The 17,589-nt window shown below is 38.9% G+C and overlaps 2 protein-coding genes across 2 annotated transcripts; both read right to left on the bottom strand.

Annotated features, from left to right (window-relative positions):
* Window positions 1–571: 571 nt before the first annotated feature.
* On the bottom strand, window positions 572–5,735 carry LOC141009517 (peroxisomal N(1)-acetyl-spermine/spermidine oxidase-like). Its single transcript, XM_073482165.1, has 10 exons — window positions 5,497–5,735; window positions 4,770–4,946; window positions 4,211–4,341; window positions 3,912–4,099; window positions 3,509–3,690; window positions 2,951–3,120; window positions 1,810–1,895; window positions 1,573–1,685; window positions 1,317–1,471; window positions 572–1,203 (listed from the first exon to the last, which is right to left on the bottom strand). Exons 1-10 carry the CDS (start codon window positions 5,648–5,650, stop codon window positions 1,051–1,053), a joined length of 1,509 nt encoding a protein of 502 aa, XP_073338266.1. The 5' UTR covers window positions 5,651–5,735; the 3' UTR covers window positions 572–1,050.
* Window positions 5,736–6,703: 968 nt separating this feature from the next.
* LOC141009570 (peroxisomal N(1)-acetyl-spermine/spermidine oxidase-like) lies at window positions 6,704–13,209 on the bottom strand. The gene is made up of 10 exons (XM_073482226.1): window positions 12,868–13,209; window positions 11,997–12,173; window positions 11,752–11,882; window positions 11,450–11,637; window positions 10,288–10,469; window positions 9,716–9,885; window positions 9,399–9,484; window positions 9,194–9,306; window positions 7,502–7,656; window positions 6,704–7,391 (listed from the first exon to the last, which is right to left on the bottom strand). Exons 1-10 carry the CDS (start codon window positions 13,019–13,021, stop codon window positions 7,248–7,250), a joined length of 1,500 nt encoding a protein of 499 aa, XP_073338327.1. The 5' UTR covers window positions 13,022–13,209; the 3' UTR covers window positions 6,704–7,247.
* Between the last annotated feature and the right edge of the window lie 4,380 nt (window positions 13,210–17,589).

The raw sequence follows: 17,589 nt of genomic DNA, 5'->3' as shown, positions 1-17,589 counted from the left end.
TCAAAAGACCCCAACATTTCAAAAACTAAAACTGATGACTTCTAATACTCTACAAAGTTGTTTGATTCGACACAAACAATAATCAGCTTTAATTTGTCAAGTCTATCTCCTGATGATGTGATACATTTTCAACATTTTGTATTTACAAAACGTAAATAAATATTCTCATGACTTCCATTACGAGTATAAGAGAATGTCAAAAGCCTGAGTTAATTTCTTCATCAAAGTTAGCTTAATAAAATGTAACTTGATACTTAAAACAACATTATGTAGAAACCACAAAAACAAAAACTGATGTCCGATGATGATAAAAGTTAAAGAATCACACAACTGGAAAGAACATATTTGATAAAGTGGTGACAGTTTATACTATATATACATATATATGTATATAGATATACATATATATATATATAGATATACATATATATATATATAAAAAACAACATGCTGCTAACAAGGACAATAAATTACAATCAAAACAATAGATTTGATTGGTATCTGAATGAACATTCAAGAACAGATTATATAAAATAAATATAAATAATTAATAAAAACAGGACAAGAACAATTTAATTATAAATGTTTAGTTTATTTACAATACCTGACACTCATCCATAATCAATATATATATTATCAAAGGGTAAAGTTGAAAGCTTCAGTCATAAAAATAAGACAATGAAATTACAAAATCACTGTCACTATCACTGCGTTGTTTGTAAACAGAATTACTACATGTTTAATTTCATTTCAAAAGCACTTTTTTCCCCTTACTAAAATTAACAAGGAGATCTTTCATCTGTTAATCTTTTAAGCTGTATCTTTGATGTGAAAATATCATAACTGTACTGATCAATTGTTTAGATTGCCTGTCCAAGTTGACATTACCGGACCAATCCATTTGTACTTTAATGCACTGAACTTTCCAAAAATGTTAAATACTGATTTAACTAAGCAGCAGGCTTCCAGACAATCAACCCAAACATCGTAATTTAAAGAAGGTGCAGATTTTAGCTATAAATCTGGTGATGACTCCCTTTTTGTGTTCCTTTAAAGCTTCGACTTGGGTGGCTCTGACTGACTGACGGTGGAGTAGTGAGAGATAAGTCGATCAGCTTCTCTCCAGCCAGTGAGGAGAGCTCCATGGACGGTGGAGTAGAAGCAGGGATGAGTAGCTTCTCCTGCAAACAACACCTGCAGGGGCTGAAACAGACCAAACAGTTAGAACAGTGAAACTTAAATATTGGTTGATTATGTGCATATCGGTGTGTTTGTTGGGAGCACACATTTATGTTTGAGAATGAACATTTAGGTACTTGTGCCTGTGATCCCTTCGTAGGCAGCGGCTCCATCATGTTCTCCAGGTCCTGCACTGAGCAGCCTCTTCCGGGGAAACTGTAGGATCCACATGTCCAGGGGTCATGAAACCACTGAGAGCGCAGGACTCTCCTCGGGGTGATGGTCGGGTTCCCTAAACATACACAGTCAGTCTAGAAGTGCTGAAAGAAATTATTCTAACATAACCAAGCCTGGAATGATTATCCAGTATGCTTCAGACTTATTTAGACTCACCTGTAAACCGGCGAATGAGTTGTGTGACGTTTTGCATGACCTCCTGTTCAGGCACTGTCTCCATATACTCTGACTCATGCCCAGCGATCCAACCACACAGAGCATGGCCATACCTGAAAGTTAAACAACAAACAAAACTGCACTCCTAATCAAATAATCTGACAGTGTTTTTCTGTTAAATACAATATAAACATGTGAGACATAAACCAGCATTTGTGTCCCAATGTGGTTATTGACCTTTCAGTGGGTTTGAGCACAGTGAAGCCAAACAACTTCTTTATCCAGGATCTCTGTACATCTGGCACTTGGTCCACCATGGCATCCTGAATCGTGAAGGAGAAAAAAACGTATAAATGGTCGCATGTGTTAGATTCGTGGCCAACTAGTGGCAAAATCATTAAACATTTTTGGGATCATGTGTACAGGAACTTAGTCAAAATGGTTACTCTGTTCTCTTTTTGTGTTAGACATAGTCATAGCTGAAGAGTTGAATACTTCATTCTGGATTATAATGAGGAGGAGAAAGAGTCAGTAGGCAGGTCATTTTTGGTGGCAGGTGAACATGATGAGATAATTCCCCTTTCCCACTCAGTCCCGCTACAAGAGAAAGAAATTTCCCCAAGGGAAGTGGCCCGTAAGACAACTTTCCATATTGTGTTCCCAGCTCCTGGGAGAAGTCAGTCTCATGGAAAGATATTTTAGAAAGACCCCTTCTCAAGACGTGTCTTGCCTGGATTTTGAAGGAATGGAAAAGCATGCTATACACATTGCCCATGGAGCCCTTGGTGGCAGCCCTACTCCACCCCAAAAGTGTCAGCTTCGTTGTCTACACTGCCACCCTCCTATCGGAGCTATATCTTTCTCAGTCCACCCTCACTACAGGACGAAATGAGACGCTTGGGTAGTAGCTCAGTGCCAAAGCTCAAACGAAAGGTCTTGAGCCCCAGGAAAGTGATTTTAAAAGACTACTTTCATTGTTAATCATTTGTCTGTTAATTATTTATACTAATTTCAATACAGCAGTTTAGCAACCTAGCTACCTTAGTGGTGGTTTTCCAGTGTGGTGTGCATTTTCCTTTGTGAGGTTCCTAAAGGGGATGTAGTTACGGTTTGTCAATTTCAGCTTTAAGCTTTAGTGTAGGATTTAGTTTGTGCCTAGTCAATCTGTTTGCACAGGGTTGTTGGCTTCATGAATTAGGTATAATAAAGGGCAATCTGTTTCAACAAGCCTCGGTCATTCCTCTGAAATATTCTTTATATTGGCTGTATCTACATCTTAACCTATAGGTTTATTACAGTATTTTTAATTCCAGTATAATTGAGTCTAGTGTGTATGCACGGTAAATGTACACCTTTAATTGTTGACCACAGGTCTCACCTCATCTTCCCATGAGAAATAGATGACCTCACAGTCAGCATCCCACCATGGCGAATCAAACTCCACAAATATTTTGTTGTTTGTTCCAAAACCGAGTCTCTGGACGGAGTGCAGCTTGTGTAGAGGGAGCGGAGGATGGAACAGGGCTGAATGGTGCTTCTTCAGGTATCCTGATGAACCAGAACAAGTTACTTTATGCTCAGAACCAAACAGCCTGGAAAAAAAGCCCATGTCAATGTCATGCTGTCGTCACTTCATTTTGAATCCAAGGTGTCACTTATCTACTGATAATGTTATTTATTCATTGTGATACATTTTTTTAATGTTGCACTTGCGTTATGCTTTGCAGCCTATAGATGATGCATTTCTCCAAAAATGTTCATATTTTGGTACCACATAAAAACGTTTTTATGATAACTTACAATAGTAAAGCAAAATTTAAACTGAAGATAATTAAGTTGAATGTTAGAACTTGTTTGTGTAGCACAATCTCAACATTTAATGTACCGAGATAGGAAACATCAAACTGTGCGTGTGAATAGATGCATCTGATTTTACCTAGAGGTATTGTAACAATCACATGATCAGCTGCAACTCTCTCCCCGTCATCACACTCGACCGTCACAGTGTTCACTCCGTTCTCTGTGTTGTTCCAGTGGACACAGCGCACAGGCTGATTGTAGGTCACCGAGTCAGCGGGGAGCTCCGACATCAAGTTTTTGATTAGACCTTCGTAGCCACTGCACGAGAGAGGAAATGTCAAAGTCAGAGAGACACACATGTTGTAGAAATCACTTCAATAAAATACTGAATAATGTACTTAGCTACTTTATGTATCAGGTTTTTATCTTTATTTTATGCCACTTGATAATGAGATTTTTAATATGTAAATGCAGGAAATTAGGATTTAATCAAATAGATTACTGAAATAACTGTATGTATGCCCTGTTGGAGTACAGACCCTGGGAATGTGCAGTCCAGTCCAGGTAGAGTCTCGTATAGGCCAAAGGCCCCGAGGCCCACCTCATCCATGCTGTGAGATCCATTAACACAGCACTCCACCTTCAACATGGTACTGATCAAACACAGTCTCAGAGATCTAGTGGCTGCATCAACATCTTTCCACTTCTCTGCTGCTCGTTGTTGTACCTGCGCCAGACAGCAAGCAACGAAACAAGAAGAAGTTTATTATCAAAAACAGCTAAAATATTCTAGATAATCCAGGCTGGTAGCTAACACACACTCTGCTGGTAAATGTACCTCTGATCGGATGAAATCTCCCACACTGGCACAGGGTTCTCCTCCTTTACTCTGAAAGTCTGAACTTTCAATCAGCAGCTCAATAAACATGTCCTTAGCAGGATCAAAGTCCTCAGCCTTCAGCTTCCGACCTGCACACGTTACATAACCCACAGAATACTAATTAGGAAAACAGCCAACTTATATCACTTCACTCATACACTACAGTAAGTCTATAGCCTGGCTCAACAGTGGAAATGTGTCATTACACATAATAATGCAAAAGCACCTGCAAGCTGCTGTAATTCATTTTAGTTAACTAAGTATTGTACAGATATAATAATTTACTCTATGCATACCAGCTGGGTCCACAACAGAAAGCAATAGGGCCTTGGCATAAAAGGGCAAGATCAAACTATCTAAAAATAATTACCACCTAAAATAATGCATCATGTCATGCCATAAAATGTAACCTTATATGGCCCTTCATATACAGATTTCTACAATTACTTCTACTACTCCTACTATCTGAGAGTTCAGTCTTACAACAGTCTTTGTTTTTTTCAAAACCTCTGGCGACCTGAACTGGTGAAGATGTTGGGAACCCAGGGAGGATGTCCTCCAACGTCCATGGTCTGGTTCTCTGGGGTGAGGGCCTCTGGCTCAAGGAGCCCATACTGACGGGCCAGACAAAACACGGGGTTCTCCTCGGATGGTCCATGGATCCAGTTTGCCCCTATCTCAATAATATTATCACCTGCAGAAGAGAACAGTCACTGAAGTGGAATAACCCTTGCATCATCATCTGCTGCATTTATAGTCATAGTCAAATGATTTACAGCAGACAAAGATAAGTCTGGTCTGAATAAAGAAAAAACATTTTACCTAGGGCTGCGCAATAATCTAAATATTATTGAAATTGCAATATGGCCATAAGTGCTGTATCGTAGGCAACTGGACTTGTTTCAGTTTGTTGAAGACGTTTCACCTCCCATCCAAGAGGCTTCTTCAGTTCTACCTAACTAGAGGTGAGTTGCAGGCTTTTAAACTCTGTATGGGAGTGTCCTTACAGAGTCGTTAAGGACTACCCAGTACAAATAATTGCACTTTATTTGTGTTATACTTAGAAATAATAAAAGGCTGCACCCACTCCTGCTGTAATAAACACGTAATATTATAAAACATGTATCTGTCTTGTCAGAGCCTGTCAGGCTTTCTCTGTGGGAAACGGAGACCCTTGTATATATGCATGAAATGCTGCGAGGCAAGTGTGAAGAAGTTGCTACAGAACATGCACAGCTGCTCACCCAGTCTTCCTGTTTTGATTCTCCCTCCGCTTCTCGCAGTCGCTTCAAGTATCCGCACATGATGGAATCCAGCTTTAACGAGCCTGTGAGCCGCTGCTACACCTGATATCCCGCATCCTATTATTACTACTTTAGAGTTCACACTCAAAGACATAGCTGGCTCCTAACTACTACAGACAGTTCACTTCGCTGATGGTTAACTGTCTCTGGTGACTTCCTCTGGAGATGATGAAAAAAGGGGTCGTTTCCGGTCAAGATTTTCGAAGTAAAAGTCCTTTTAATGGAGGCTGGGGTACTTAACAAGTTGGTGAATGTGGCAGCACATCAATGATCATAGGATGGCACATTCAGCTTCTTACACGTACTCATAAAGCGGTAAATATCAAGATTCAGCCATTATTAGATTTGTAACAGCCTTTTAAAAAATTGTATTACAATGATTGTTTTTATTTTTGTTAGTCATTGCATTACTTTTTTCTTTCGAAGTTGCTGCTGCCCTGGTACTCCCATTTTCAAAAGAATATAAAAGTGCCCCTGTGGTGGATAAAACATGATAAAGTGCCGTCATCATTATTGGTCTCTGTGTGCCTTTAAATGGTTAAATAGGCTATAGTCCCCTGTGTGTTTTATTACACAGATATACTTGGTCTGGTTATACTTTAAACCTGAGTCACATAATAAAACAATTTTGTAGCTGGTGTCCTTTTGAAAACATTTTTCACCCCTGCCACTCAGACAGTGTGCCACTGAATGACTGGCTGTGACCTGAATGTCCCAACAGCACACCCTGTAATGGTTAATCTTTTGTACTGACTTGTCACTTTACCTGACAAGATTAGCTTTCCAACTTTAAACTATATTTACAGAGACAGTAGTCCATTCTGATAGATATTTCCTACCCGGCAGAATTGGGAACCCTACTTTTGATCTAATTCAGAGGGGTTGTATTTCTGCTTTTTACACATATGTGACCTGAGTAGCTACTCAATAATGTTTTTGGCTTGGATTTTCTGCAGTACAACCAAAAAAGATGCTGCTGCCACTGTGAGGTTCACAATGACTTGACAGCTTCCAAAAGCTGTTAGATTTTCATTTGGTAGGGTGATTGAATGGAAAAAAATAGGAGAATAATCAGGCCAATGGCTACCTATCCATAACAGTAAACAACATATAAGCATGCAGGAGTGCAAACACATACACACACCTGTTTATGGATTAATCAGTTAAAATTTTAATTTTGCATAAAAAACACTATTGCTCCAACAATTACATTCTTGCATCAATGTGCAGTTATTCAGCGAACACTATTAACATGGCAAACAGAACAGTGAATCTTTCCAGTGGTTTCAGCTGTTTGCTGAAATGTAAATCCCACAAATCAAAAGAGATGTGTTATGGTTGGTAAACAAGTTGACTGGGAAGTAATCTGGCAAGCTTTTTTTTGTTTTGTTATCTTTCATCAGTGGATGATTGTGTATGTCACTTGTTTTTTTTAATACTTGTTCTAAATGTAAAAACAAACAAACACACAAAAAAGACCCTCAAATATAAAGATGTGGAAAGCCATGTTCCCTCATCTGGTCCGAGAGGTACTTAAAGACAATTTGTGTAGCTCCTACTCAAGTACGTAGTCTATAAGAAAATTGAAATCAGTGGAGTTCTCTTTTAAAATCCATAGGATGAGAAGAATCAACCTTCATAGATTCGATGTAAAAAAATATAAAATGTTGTTATGCATGTAGCATCTTTTTTTAAACTGGGTGGCTACATGGACTGACGGAGGAGTAGTGAGAGATGAGTCGATCAGCTTCTCTCCACCCAGTGAGGATAGCTCCATGGACGGTGGAGTAGTAGCAGGGATGAGTAGCCTCTCCTGCAAACAACACCTGCAGGGGCTGAAACAGACCAAACAGTTAGAACTGAAAGACAACAGAGGTAGTGTTAATGTACTCACTATGCACATGTGTGTTTGTGTGACAACAAAACATGTTCATATATACAGTACCTGTGACTGTGATCCCTTCACAGGCAGAGGCTCCATCATGTTCTCCAGGTCCTGCGCTGAGACGCCTACTGCTGGGTGGCAGTAGGACCCACATGTCCAGGGTTCATGAAACCACTGTGTGCGCAGGATTCCCCTTGGTGTGATTGTTGCGTTTCCTAAACACACACAGTTATTTTGACATAACCATCCAGGAAAGGCTCAGATACATTTTTAGGAAACTTTTTTGTTAGTAAGAAGTAGCTCAGTTGGTAGAGCATAAGCCCCATAAGGTCCAACCTGCAGCCCTTTGTAACATGTCATCCCCCTCTCTCTCATGCTGTTTCCGGCCATCTCTCTAAGCAGTCCTATCTAATAAAACCATGAAAAGGCCAAAAAAAGAAAGAAAAGAAAAAAGAAGTAAGAAGTAAAGCGCACTCTTTAATTAGGTCCCATACATTTTCAACAGGACACTTAAGGTCATACTTGTGGCTGTAATACTATATGGTAATACTCCTGCATACAAAGCTAAAAATAGAGAAATAGCTTTGCTATTCTTACAATGAGTGAGTCAAAATATGTACAGATTGGCCAGTGGGTGGCACCACAGGAAAGGACACCAATTGTGTAAACATCCTTGAGGTGTTTACAGCTGGGAATCTTATATCGTTCTGAAAAGTCTGACAGGTTTGGGAAGATATTAATGTGATGATTATATGCTAACTTAATGTAAATGCATTACATTCCCATTATTTTAAACTGGCACAAACAACTTCTATCATAAAAATTAAGCTGAATATAAACTATTCACTCAGTGTGTACATTACATTATTGAGTAGAATTTGTATTAATATTAGTAACACTTTTAACTAATCTATATCTAATCTTATAGTATGGTGGTGTGATGTTTTATAGATTTCTTTTGTAAAAAAACTTCCTTCTGTTTTTCATCTTCATTTTCCTGGATGGTAATGTTGGTGATGGTAGTGTTTTCTAAAGGTGTGTGGTCCTCTGATTGGATCATTTACAAAGCATTTATGTGCATATATTGAATGTTGTAATGTTTGTCCATACACCTGATTAAGGTGAAGCTCTTTCACACAACCCAGGTGGGCTGAGCTTTATCTTTTAATTTTTAAAATTTAATTTCATCATCAATTTCACCTTTTTTTTTATTTCTTTCACATCTTAAAAGGGACTCTATGTAGTTTTGGAGAATACATTTAAACTCAGAATATGAATATTTAAATTTAAATTTAATAATTTATTTATTTAATAATAGAAACATTTATTTTTTCCATAACTGAATAAATGAGCTGTTCTCAGAGGAAAATAAGGACCCAGAACACTGTTTGAAGCTAGAAAGGTGGCAGGGTCTGCCAAATATATTGTCCTTTAAGGTCAGTTTGTTTATTCAGTTTATTCAGTTGTGAAAACAAAGAGAGGTTGTTTATTTTGTTTGTTAAGGCATTAAAAGTCAGCCAATGAAGATCTTTATCTTCTGATTTAAATTTCTTCCCCAAAACTACATAGTGCACCTTAAATATGATGCGATGTGCTGTATTTCCTGTTGTTCATTGCAACAGTCTCCTCTTTGCAAGGCAGTTATTCTACTTTCAGAAAAAAAAGCAAAACAATGAAGTATTGCTATCCATTTTCATCCATACTAACAATTAGGAGACACCTACAGGTTGAGACCACAGATCTGAAACTCACCTGTGAATGTGCGGATGAGCTCTGTGATGGAACATCTGAGCTCCTCTTCAGGAAGTGACTCCATATACTCTGACTCATGCCCAGCGATCCAGCCGCAGAGAACATGGCTACCCCTGAGAGTTTAATGAGAATTGACAAGAGGAGTCACATAGGTGTTGTAAACGTTTTATATAGAGAAGACTGAGAAACCGTCACCTGTTTGTACCTTTCAACGGATTTGAGCACATTGAACGTGGACATCTTTCTTATCCAGGATTTGCTTATATCCTTCACGTGGTCCAAAATGTCCGCCTAAAGACACAAAGGGTGTAAAACAAACAATCAATGTGTGTGTGAGTGTATTCATTTGTCAGTGATGCACTACGTACAGGAAACAAATCAATTAAATCTGACAAAGCCTGATATTTAAGCATGCTGCCACAGTGCAAACATTACAGAACAATGAGACGCTTAATAGTATTTACACAAGGGTTCTGTGCATGCTTGTAAAGGCACTGTGTGATTCATGGCTGCAATACAGACCTCATCTTCCCACACCAGGTGGATGATGTCACAGTCAGCATCCCACCACGGTGACTCAAACTCTACAAATATTTTGTTGCATGTCCCAAATCCCAGTTTCTGGACGGAGTGGAGCTTGTGTGCCGGGAGAGGAGGACAGAACAGGGTTGAATGGTGCTTCTTAAGGTATCCTGATGAGAAAAAAACATAGATGAGAGATTTTGCCATACCATTAACCCTGAGGTTACGACGGTTATATGAGGCTATTGTGAGCAACAAGCCTGACTGTTTTATGGCAATATAGAATTTTTATGATTCTTGCATTCGTGTGATGAGCTACCTTGCTTTGTCAGATATGTATTTAGTTGGATTAGCCAGACACAGACATTCCCATCTGGTTACTTAATCTGATTTTCCAAAATAATTATTATATCAGAATGTCCTGTATATTGTTAATATAATGTATTTAATGGATATCGACTACCCCATCTGTATAGTCAAAATAATGTTGCCCGAATAGCACACTGCCACAAAATAAACTTAAAATGAATACAACTCTATATCAGTAGTACAGGATGTGTGCAGAAATGTACCTAAAGGTATTGTGACAATAACTTGATCAGCAGCGATCCTCTCCCCGTCATCACACTCAACCATCACAGTGTTCACTCCGTTCTCTGTGTTGTTCCAGTGGACACAGCGCACAGGCCGATTGTAGGTCACCAAGTCAGCGGGGAGCTCTGACATCAAGTTTTTGATTAGACCTTCATAGCCACTGCAAGAGAAAGGCATGAGTAGAAGTTACCTGGATGCAGATGTATAAGCTTGTAATTAAGATAGATATTGGTTTATCTCAGTAAGGCTCTGTCTCAGCACCCCGAGGAGCCTGACAAGATGATCTCAACAATAATATTACACAACATTAAAGGTGTTTTAAGGTGTAGTCAGGCTAGACCGTCTGGATTAGAGAGAGTGAGACTCTGGCACCACGCCTGTAAACACAGCAAAAGAAAGGCAGAGCAGAAGAAGATTCCAGAATGGATTACCAAAGTGTATTCAAGTCAAGAAAAACTTTATTTACATAGCCTAATATCTTAAATCAAATTTACCTCAGGCGGCTTTACAATTTGTACAGCATACAGCACCCTTAATTTGGGTAAGGGAAAACTCTTTTCACAGGGAAAAAAATGCATAAGTAATAAATATCAAGTGTCTCAAAAACAATTTTAAATGAATTAAAAGGGTGAACTGAGTGCATGTTTATTATTATACTACTTATTTAGAGTGATTTCTGTAAAATGACAGAAAACCGTTTATAATTTGATTTTTTAATAATTTCTCAGAGTCAAAGTGAATGTCTTCAAATGTGTCCAGTCCAAAACAAAAAAGAACTGCAGCTTAATTTCATGTATGAAGAAGACAAGCAGCAGACCCTCACATTTTAGAAATAATGTACAGCATTTTCTTGAAACATCTCTGAAAAGATGTACTTATTCTGAATTACTGCCAATTAATTTTCTGTCAATTGACTAATCTATTAATCATTTCAACTCTACTCTACTGATAGACAGGGACTGCTACCACCTGACTGGGTGGTGAATACATTGATCTGTCTCAGGGTGCCTTGGAGGAGCCTAATCAGAGTAAACCAACACCAAATAGAGCTGAGCATGTTTAGCACCTCACTAAGTCTAACATTTAAGTTTATACCCTTTATTAAGAGTGAATATGTTTGTAAGATGGTGGAGTACAAACCCTGGGAGTGTGCAGTCCAGTCCACTTAGACCTTCGAACATGTTGAATCCCACCAGGTCTATCTCATCCATGCTGTGACTTGCACTGGCACAGAGCTCATCCTTCAGCTTGGCACTAAGGCCACACAGTAGCAGGTCCTGGGTATTTTTATCCTTGTCCTTCCACCTCCCTGCCGCTCGCTGTCGAGCCTGCACACAGTACCACACACCCACAGAGATCACACACAGGATCCATTAGACCATCCAAGAACTTTTCAGATCATGCGGCTGAAAAATAATTTTGCTGATTGAGCGGTGACGTACTTCTGATCGCATGAAATGTCCTAAGCTGGCCCAGGGGTGGTCTCTGTTACTGTGAAATTGTAAAGTTTCATCCATGAGCTCATTATACATCTCCAGAGCAGGTCTCATGAGTTCAGTACTCAGCCTCTGACCTGCACATCACCCAAAGAATATAAAATATTCATTTTGTTTTGCACTTCCACAAAGTAATCAATAGGATAACGTGAAATAGGGGAAAAAAGGGGCGTGTTACAACATCCAGTGACCTGAACTGCTGAACCAGTTGGGAATCCATGGAGGACGTTCATCAATGTCCATGGCCTGGTTCTCCGGGTTGAGGGCCTCTGGATCCAGGAGCCCATAGTCACGAGCCAGACAAAAGAGTGGGTTCTCCTCAGATGGACCGTGGATATAACTCGCTCCTATCTCTGTGACGTTATTACCTGTAGAGGGTAAACAGGATTGCGTGGTTGAATTTACAACTAAAATTCAAGTCAGTGAAAAGGGATGCTGCAGCAATGCACCATATGAGAATTTTTTTTTGTGAAAATTAAAGTATGTAGACCTACTCTACCAGGACCCCAAAATAAAAGTATGAACCTGAAAATGAGCAAAAATATGACCTCTTTAAAAAAGGTTCACAGCATCTTTACAAATCAATTTGGGGTCTGGGGCTTCTGCAGATTTGGATTACGCCAGATGAAGCTGCATGGAGCCCTTTTATATTTATGTTCAGTTGTTTAATTCACATTTTAAAACAAGTCCCCATCTACTTCAGTTGTTCAGGAGAATGCTGCAACACTGTTTTGCTGTGAAGCTCCAGAAATGCTTTGTGGACTAGAAACTTCAACTGACTTTCCATCTGCATGGAGGTGAGAAGATGATGAGGCTGATGAGTGGATTTTCATTTTGGATTGAACTTGTACATCTATAGAAACGAAACAAAACAGAGGAAATGTAGGGATCTGTTTGTTTCATGGGAACAGTATGAGAGTGGTACTGCTGGGGGGACCTCATCATGTCTACACTTGAGCTCGTAGAGAGGTGGAGCCAGTCATCATGAGTTTGAGTTATGGCGACCGGTGAAGGCAGTACAAAAAATCATTACACAGAAAGAGACACAGCAATGTCGCTCACCCAGTCTTCCTGTTTTGATTCTCCCTCCGCTTCTCGCAGTCGCTTCAAGTATCCGCACATGATGAAATCCAGCTTTAACGAGCCTGTGAGCCGCTGCTATACCTGATATCCCGCATCCGATGACAACTATCTGTGGATCCGCGCTCGCAGCCATATCGCTTATCGTTAAACAGACAGTTCCGTTGTCTCCAACTCATTTGAAGCTTAACTCAGGGCCAGTGTGAAGTCACATGATAAAACCTGCATCCAGATAACGTACAGGGTATGGACGTGACGGCTACTTCCCCTGTACTGAACGTACTTCACCCAAGCCCGTAGGAAACTGCGTTCAAGTCAGCCGTCATTTGCGATTGCGTGGTCAAATGAGCCGCACCAATATTTCCAATGCGCGATTCATGTAACATTTACGGTAATGGCAACGCAGCGTCCTGTGAGAAGACTCTTCAGAGTACAGGCTCACAGGTGTTGGACGGAAGTCATAGAGATGCTTTTCCAGACACTAAGGCTAATGAATTACCACTCCGTATACTACAGTGCTGTTCCCTCAGCCTACAGATAAAGATGGCCATCCAACTTTGTCATAAAGAACACAGTGATGAGCTCTAAACCCATCACCTGTAATAAAATGTGCAGAGTGATACACTGCATCAAGGGGCTTCAATGTTGAGAGAGCAGCATGCATGTAAATCACATCCCCATAATCTAGAGCAGGTAAAAAAGTGTCCTGGACAAGTTGTTTTCTACAATTTAAAGTTAAACAAGCTCTGTTACAATAAAAGAATGATTATTTGCTCTGTAGTTTTTTAGTTAGTTTGGAGATATGAATTTTATCATCTATCCAGATGCCCAGATATTTGTAATTGGAAACTCTTTCAATAGGAGTCCTATTCAATGTAGATATACTACTGTCTATAAGCAAGGAAGGTGACAATCGTTCACAATTGTGAATACCATGTATTTTGTCTTTTTGGGATTAAGTAATAATTTAAGGTTAACGGAGAAATGAAAGCAGTTTTCCACACAGTTGAAATACTTCCAGTTATTAAAGTTAAATTAAAAATATGCGTCAAAGCATCAGTTATAACAGGAGCAGCTAGTAGTAAAAGTTGTGGATCCAACTGATCAGCCCTGGTAGACTTTTTAGGATCAATGCCACACAGGGCTTCAAATACTTTGTGACCAGAGAAGGGCCTAAACGAGAAACTACAGGGCCTAGAGCTAACTGAGATGGTAGGAACATCACAAACTGAGTCATAGCTGTTAAGCCAGATTTCTCAAAGAAATTGCCTGCAACAACAAAGTGCTTGTTAAAGGCATCCCACTGTTTTTGTTTGTCAGAAATTTTGGAAGAGTCACTAGTTACTTGGGTTGGTAATATTGAAGTGTGACAATTAGATAAGGTCTTAACAGTCTTCCAAAATTTGCTGGATTTCCACTACAATCGAATAGGGAAGAGAGATAGTAAGATGCTTTGGCCTTACGAATCATGGCAAGACACTGATTGCGCAGTCGGTGAAAATCCTGCCAATCAGTAAACATTTAAAAATATTTCAAATCAAATGGATTTTGGCAAGTGAGTGATTCAATTAATAAATGGACATTCTAAACTTTAGAAGGAGGTGTTATTTTAAGCTTGTAGTACGCTGGTGGTCAGAAAATTCACAAAACAGTGCTCCTGTCAACAGTTCAATCTGGGCGTTTTTTTAAGTACCAGTGTGTTTTGGTATTTTTATGATCTTTCCTGACAATGTTTTATAATTTTTGACAAATAACTTAATTTTGTGCTGAAACTTTCAAAAAAAATTAAGCTGGATCTGGGACTTTTAGGTCATCCACCAAGCTTGGCTTCTGGTGTTATAAGAGTGCCGTGGCTCCTTTAAGAACGGGCCAGTTTGTAGTGAGAGAGTGGAGAGCGATGGTTGTTGACGGAGCTGATAAGGGGCCCTCCTACCTGACCTGTGACCCATCTGAACCTTTGCAATTGCTGCACAGTCGCACAGTCCTCCCTCCTTTTAAACAGTTTGCTCTCTCTGATGGAATTAAAGTAATAGAATGAGATATAAACAAGCAATTTTTATTGGATAGAATATTTTCCATAGAATCTTGAGATCAATGAATATTGACATTAACACAAATAGATAGAAATAGAAATAATAAATGTAGAAAATAATAAAATATTTTGCCTGGTGAGTCCAGTCATCACAATATACACATAGCTTTGGCTATACAATGTAGACATCAGCCTTTAGCCTATGGCTGCAACTTTATGTCTCAAAATAGTCTAATAAAACCTCTACAGCCTGGGGATTTTCAGCATCAGCATGACCATGAGTCTAGACTGTCTTGAAGAAATTGAGAAGGTCTGTCACTTAGTTAGTTAAGGAGACATTTACAGAAGTATTCTAGAGTTGTAACCAGTGTTGTGAACTACATTTACATTAAGCACTTTACTTACAAAGTACAAACATTTTAGGAAATTGCACTTTACCTGAATATTTCCATTTTATCCAACTTTATACTTTAATAATACAAATATTGTACTGTTATATGAATAAATATATTATTAAATGATAAAATGCTCAAATGAATGAATAAATAAATAATTATCTAATTTACAGGTCCAGTTTGTAAGAAAACTGATTTTTGAGTCTCATACTCATCAAATACTGATGCTTTGGGATTGTAAATCGGGCCTTGTTCAGGAAAAACTCCTTACCCCTGTTCATATTGGAGCCAAAGTTATGTTTTTCAAATAGCATTCAAGGTCTGACAGGTGATGTAAAGAATGTCAGTCACTTAAAGAACATCACCTGTGCAGTATTTTCCATCAACACCGAAACATCAGTATGTTTGTTTTTTACAAGTTTTTATTTTCTTTTATGTTAGAAAATGTTTATGAGAGGGTGGAGTAGTTTAATAAGTGGCTATATAATTATTAAATGTTTTTTTGTATTCAAACATTTTGTTATAACTATGTATTTATTTATTTTTGCATTTAATTATATAATTATTTCTGCATTTATATATCTAATTTCTGCTCTTAAACCAAAGTTGGCATCTGCAGAAACCTGCTGCACCCCTAATGTCTATCTGATAAGCAATGTGTGCCTCAATTTAATTAAAGTCAGATATTTGCTGGATAAAAACCGAGTCATCTGTCTGAGAAGTCATATAGATCATCTGACACATTTCGTATGTATTAGTATGTATGCACACGCCTTCAAAGTTGTTTTATTTGTTTGGTAACTCACCAACCTCAATTAAAGTTGACTGTATCAACTGCATGCCAGGTGTGATTAAACAGCATTTTTCATAGGCGAGGTTCCTCCAGTCAAATCTTACCACTTGATAGTTGTAATCCTGGCCTGCCTGTATAATTCTCTTAGTGAAATATCATAATCATCACAACAAATAATCAATCATTGTAACAGAAAACAATTTGTCAAGTCATTTTATTATCCTCATAAATTGGCTCTTATCCAGACCCGGCAACTCTACTCTATAAAACATCACAGAGAATTTAGTGGAATTAACAAAAGTAAATATATTTGTTTAATCAATCAAAAAAAAAAATGTTTTCCCCATCCGAAGTCTCTAAGGAAACATGATTAGAATATTCGCAGACTTCCCAGCACCCCTTTTGGTTGATTCTTTTTATAATAATGAAAACAACGTTGAAGGTAAGTATCAAATTCAGTCCGTACCCCCTTAAATAAGTAGACTCTGTGGGTTTGTGGCTATTTGCCACTGCATCCTGACTGTTGAAAAATGGATGAGTAGTGTGTATGACTTAGCTTACCTGATGGCAGTGAAAATAAGTGATGGCCTGAATAAGTATGGTCTCTGATAACACTTGTACTATTTTCCTGCACCTAACCTGATTCTCCCTATTACTTTGGATGCCCGTGTTGGGACCCACAGATGAAGTTCATTGTGGGTTTCAAAATGAACTCTGAACTCGACTCAGTTCCCCCAGAATTCCCCAAGAGACCCAGCTTGGAGCTTCTGTTGGTCAGGGTGACAGACGCCCCACTAACCAGATGGTCAAAACTCGGGCATCCTTTGTTCTCTCTCTTCTCCATCTCTTTCCCCACGGGGCTGCTGGGATTACAATGCTGGCATCAGCTAAGGAACCACCAGCACCTTTTCTTCAAAGACTGGCAACGTTAAACTGGGCCTAGATAGCACACAGCATAGCATAACACGGCTGAGCACAGGACTCTTGTGGTTGATGTAATGCGCATGTGTTCAATCTACGTATTTGTTTGTTCGCTGTTTGGGTGTTATTGTGATCTCTGTGTAGTCAGGTTATTTGCTACATGCCTAATTTGATGTTAGTTGAATTATGCTTCACACAGACTCAGGGTCTTTGCATGCAACTAACAATATTCCCTAACTCGGCACCATGTCACATACACGCACACACACACCTGTACATAGTACATGTTAGTTGTGTGTTTTCATCTTTGTGTTAAATAAAAGACTTTTGAAGCGTCATACTGTCTATTTAATATTGTACATGAGTGAATCTTGTCAACCTCTACTCTGTCAAGGACTCCAAAGTCCTTCGACCATTACTAGCCGTTATGGTTATTGTGGTTGTAATTATTAAGTTAATTATTAATCAGAGTTACAAACTGACAGCTTAGTACCTTTTCATGAGACTGAGTTGGTGAATTGGTTATCTTTTCCCTTCTTCAAGGGTGGTGCCCCAAGGTGATC

The sequence above is a fragment of the Pagrus major genome, chromosome 15 (assembly GCF_040436345.1).
Source record: "Pagrus major chromosome 15, Pma_NU_1.0".
Taxonomy (NCBI): domain Eukaryota; kingdom Metazoa; phylum Chordata; class Actinopteri; order Spariformes; family Sparidae; genus Pagrus; species Pagrus major.
Note: the sequence above shows the minus strand (reverse complement) of the source record. Positions and strands in the feature narration are given on the sequence as shown.

Coding starts and splice junctions, on each gene's coding strand:
- LOC141009517 (XM_073482165.1), bottom strand. CDS start 5,650: ATGTCTTTGAGTGTGAACTCTAAAGTAGTAATAATAGGATGCGGGATA. Junction 1,896..2,950: donor ATTTCTCATGGGAAGATGAG/GTGAGACCTGTG, acceptor TTCACGATTCAG/GATGCCATGGTGGACCAAGT. Junction 1,204..1,316: donor CGAAGGGATCACAGGCACAA/GTACCTAAATGT, acceptor GGTCTGTTTCAG/CCCCTGCAGGTGTTGTTTGC.
- LOC141009570 (XM_073482226.1), bottom strand. CDS start 13,021: ATGGCTGCGAGCGCGGATCCACAGATAGTTGTCATCGGATGCGGGATA. Junction 12,174..12,867: donor AATCAAAACAGGAAGACTGG/GTGAGCGACATT, acceptor TACCCTCTACAG/GTAATAACGTCACAGAGATA. Junction 10,470..11,449: donor CTGGACTGCACACTCCCAGG/GTTTGTACTCCA, acceptor TTTCTCTTGCAG/TGGCTATGAAGGTCTAATCA.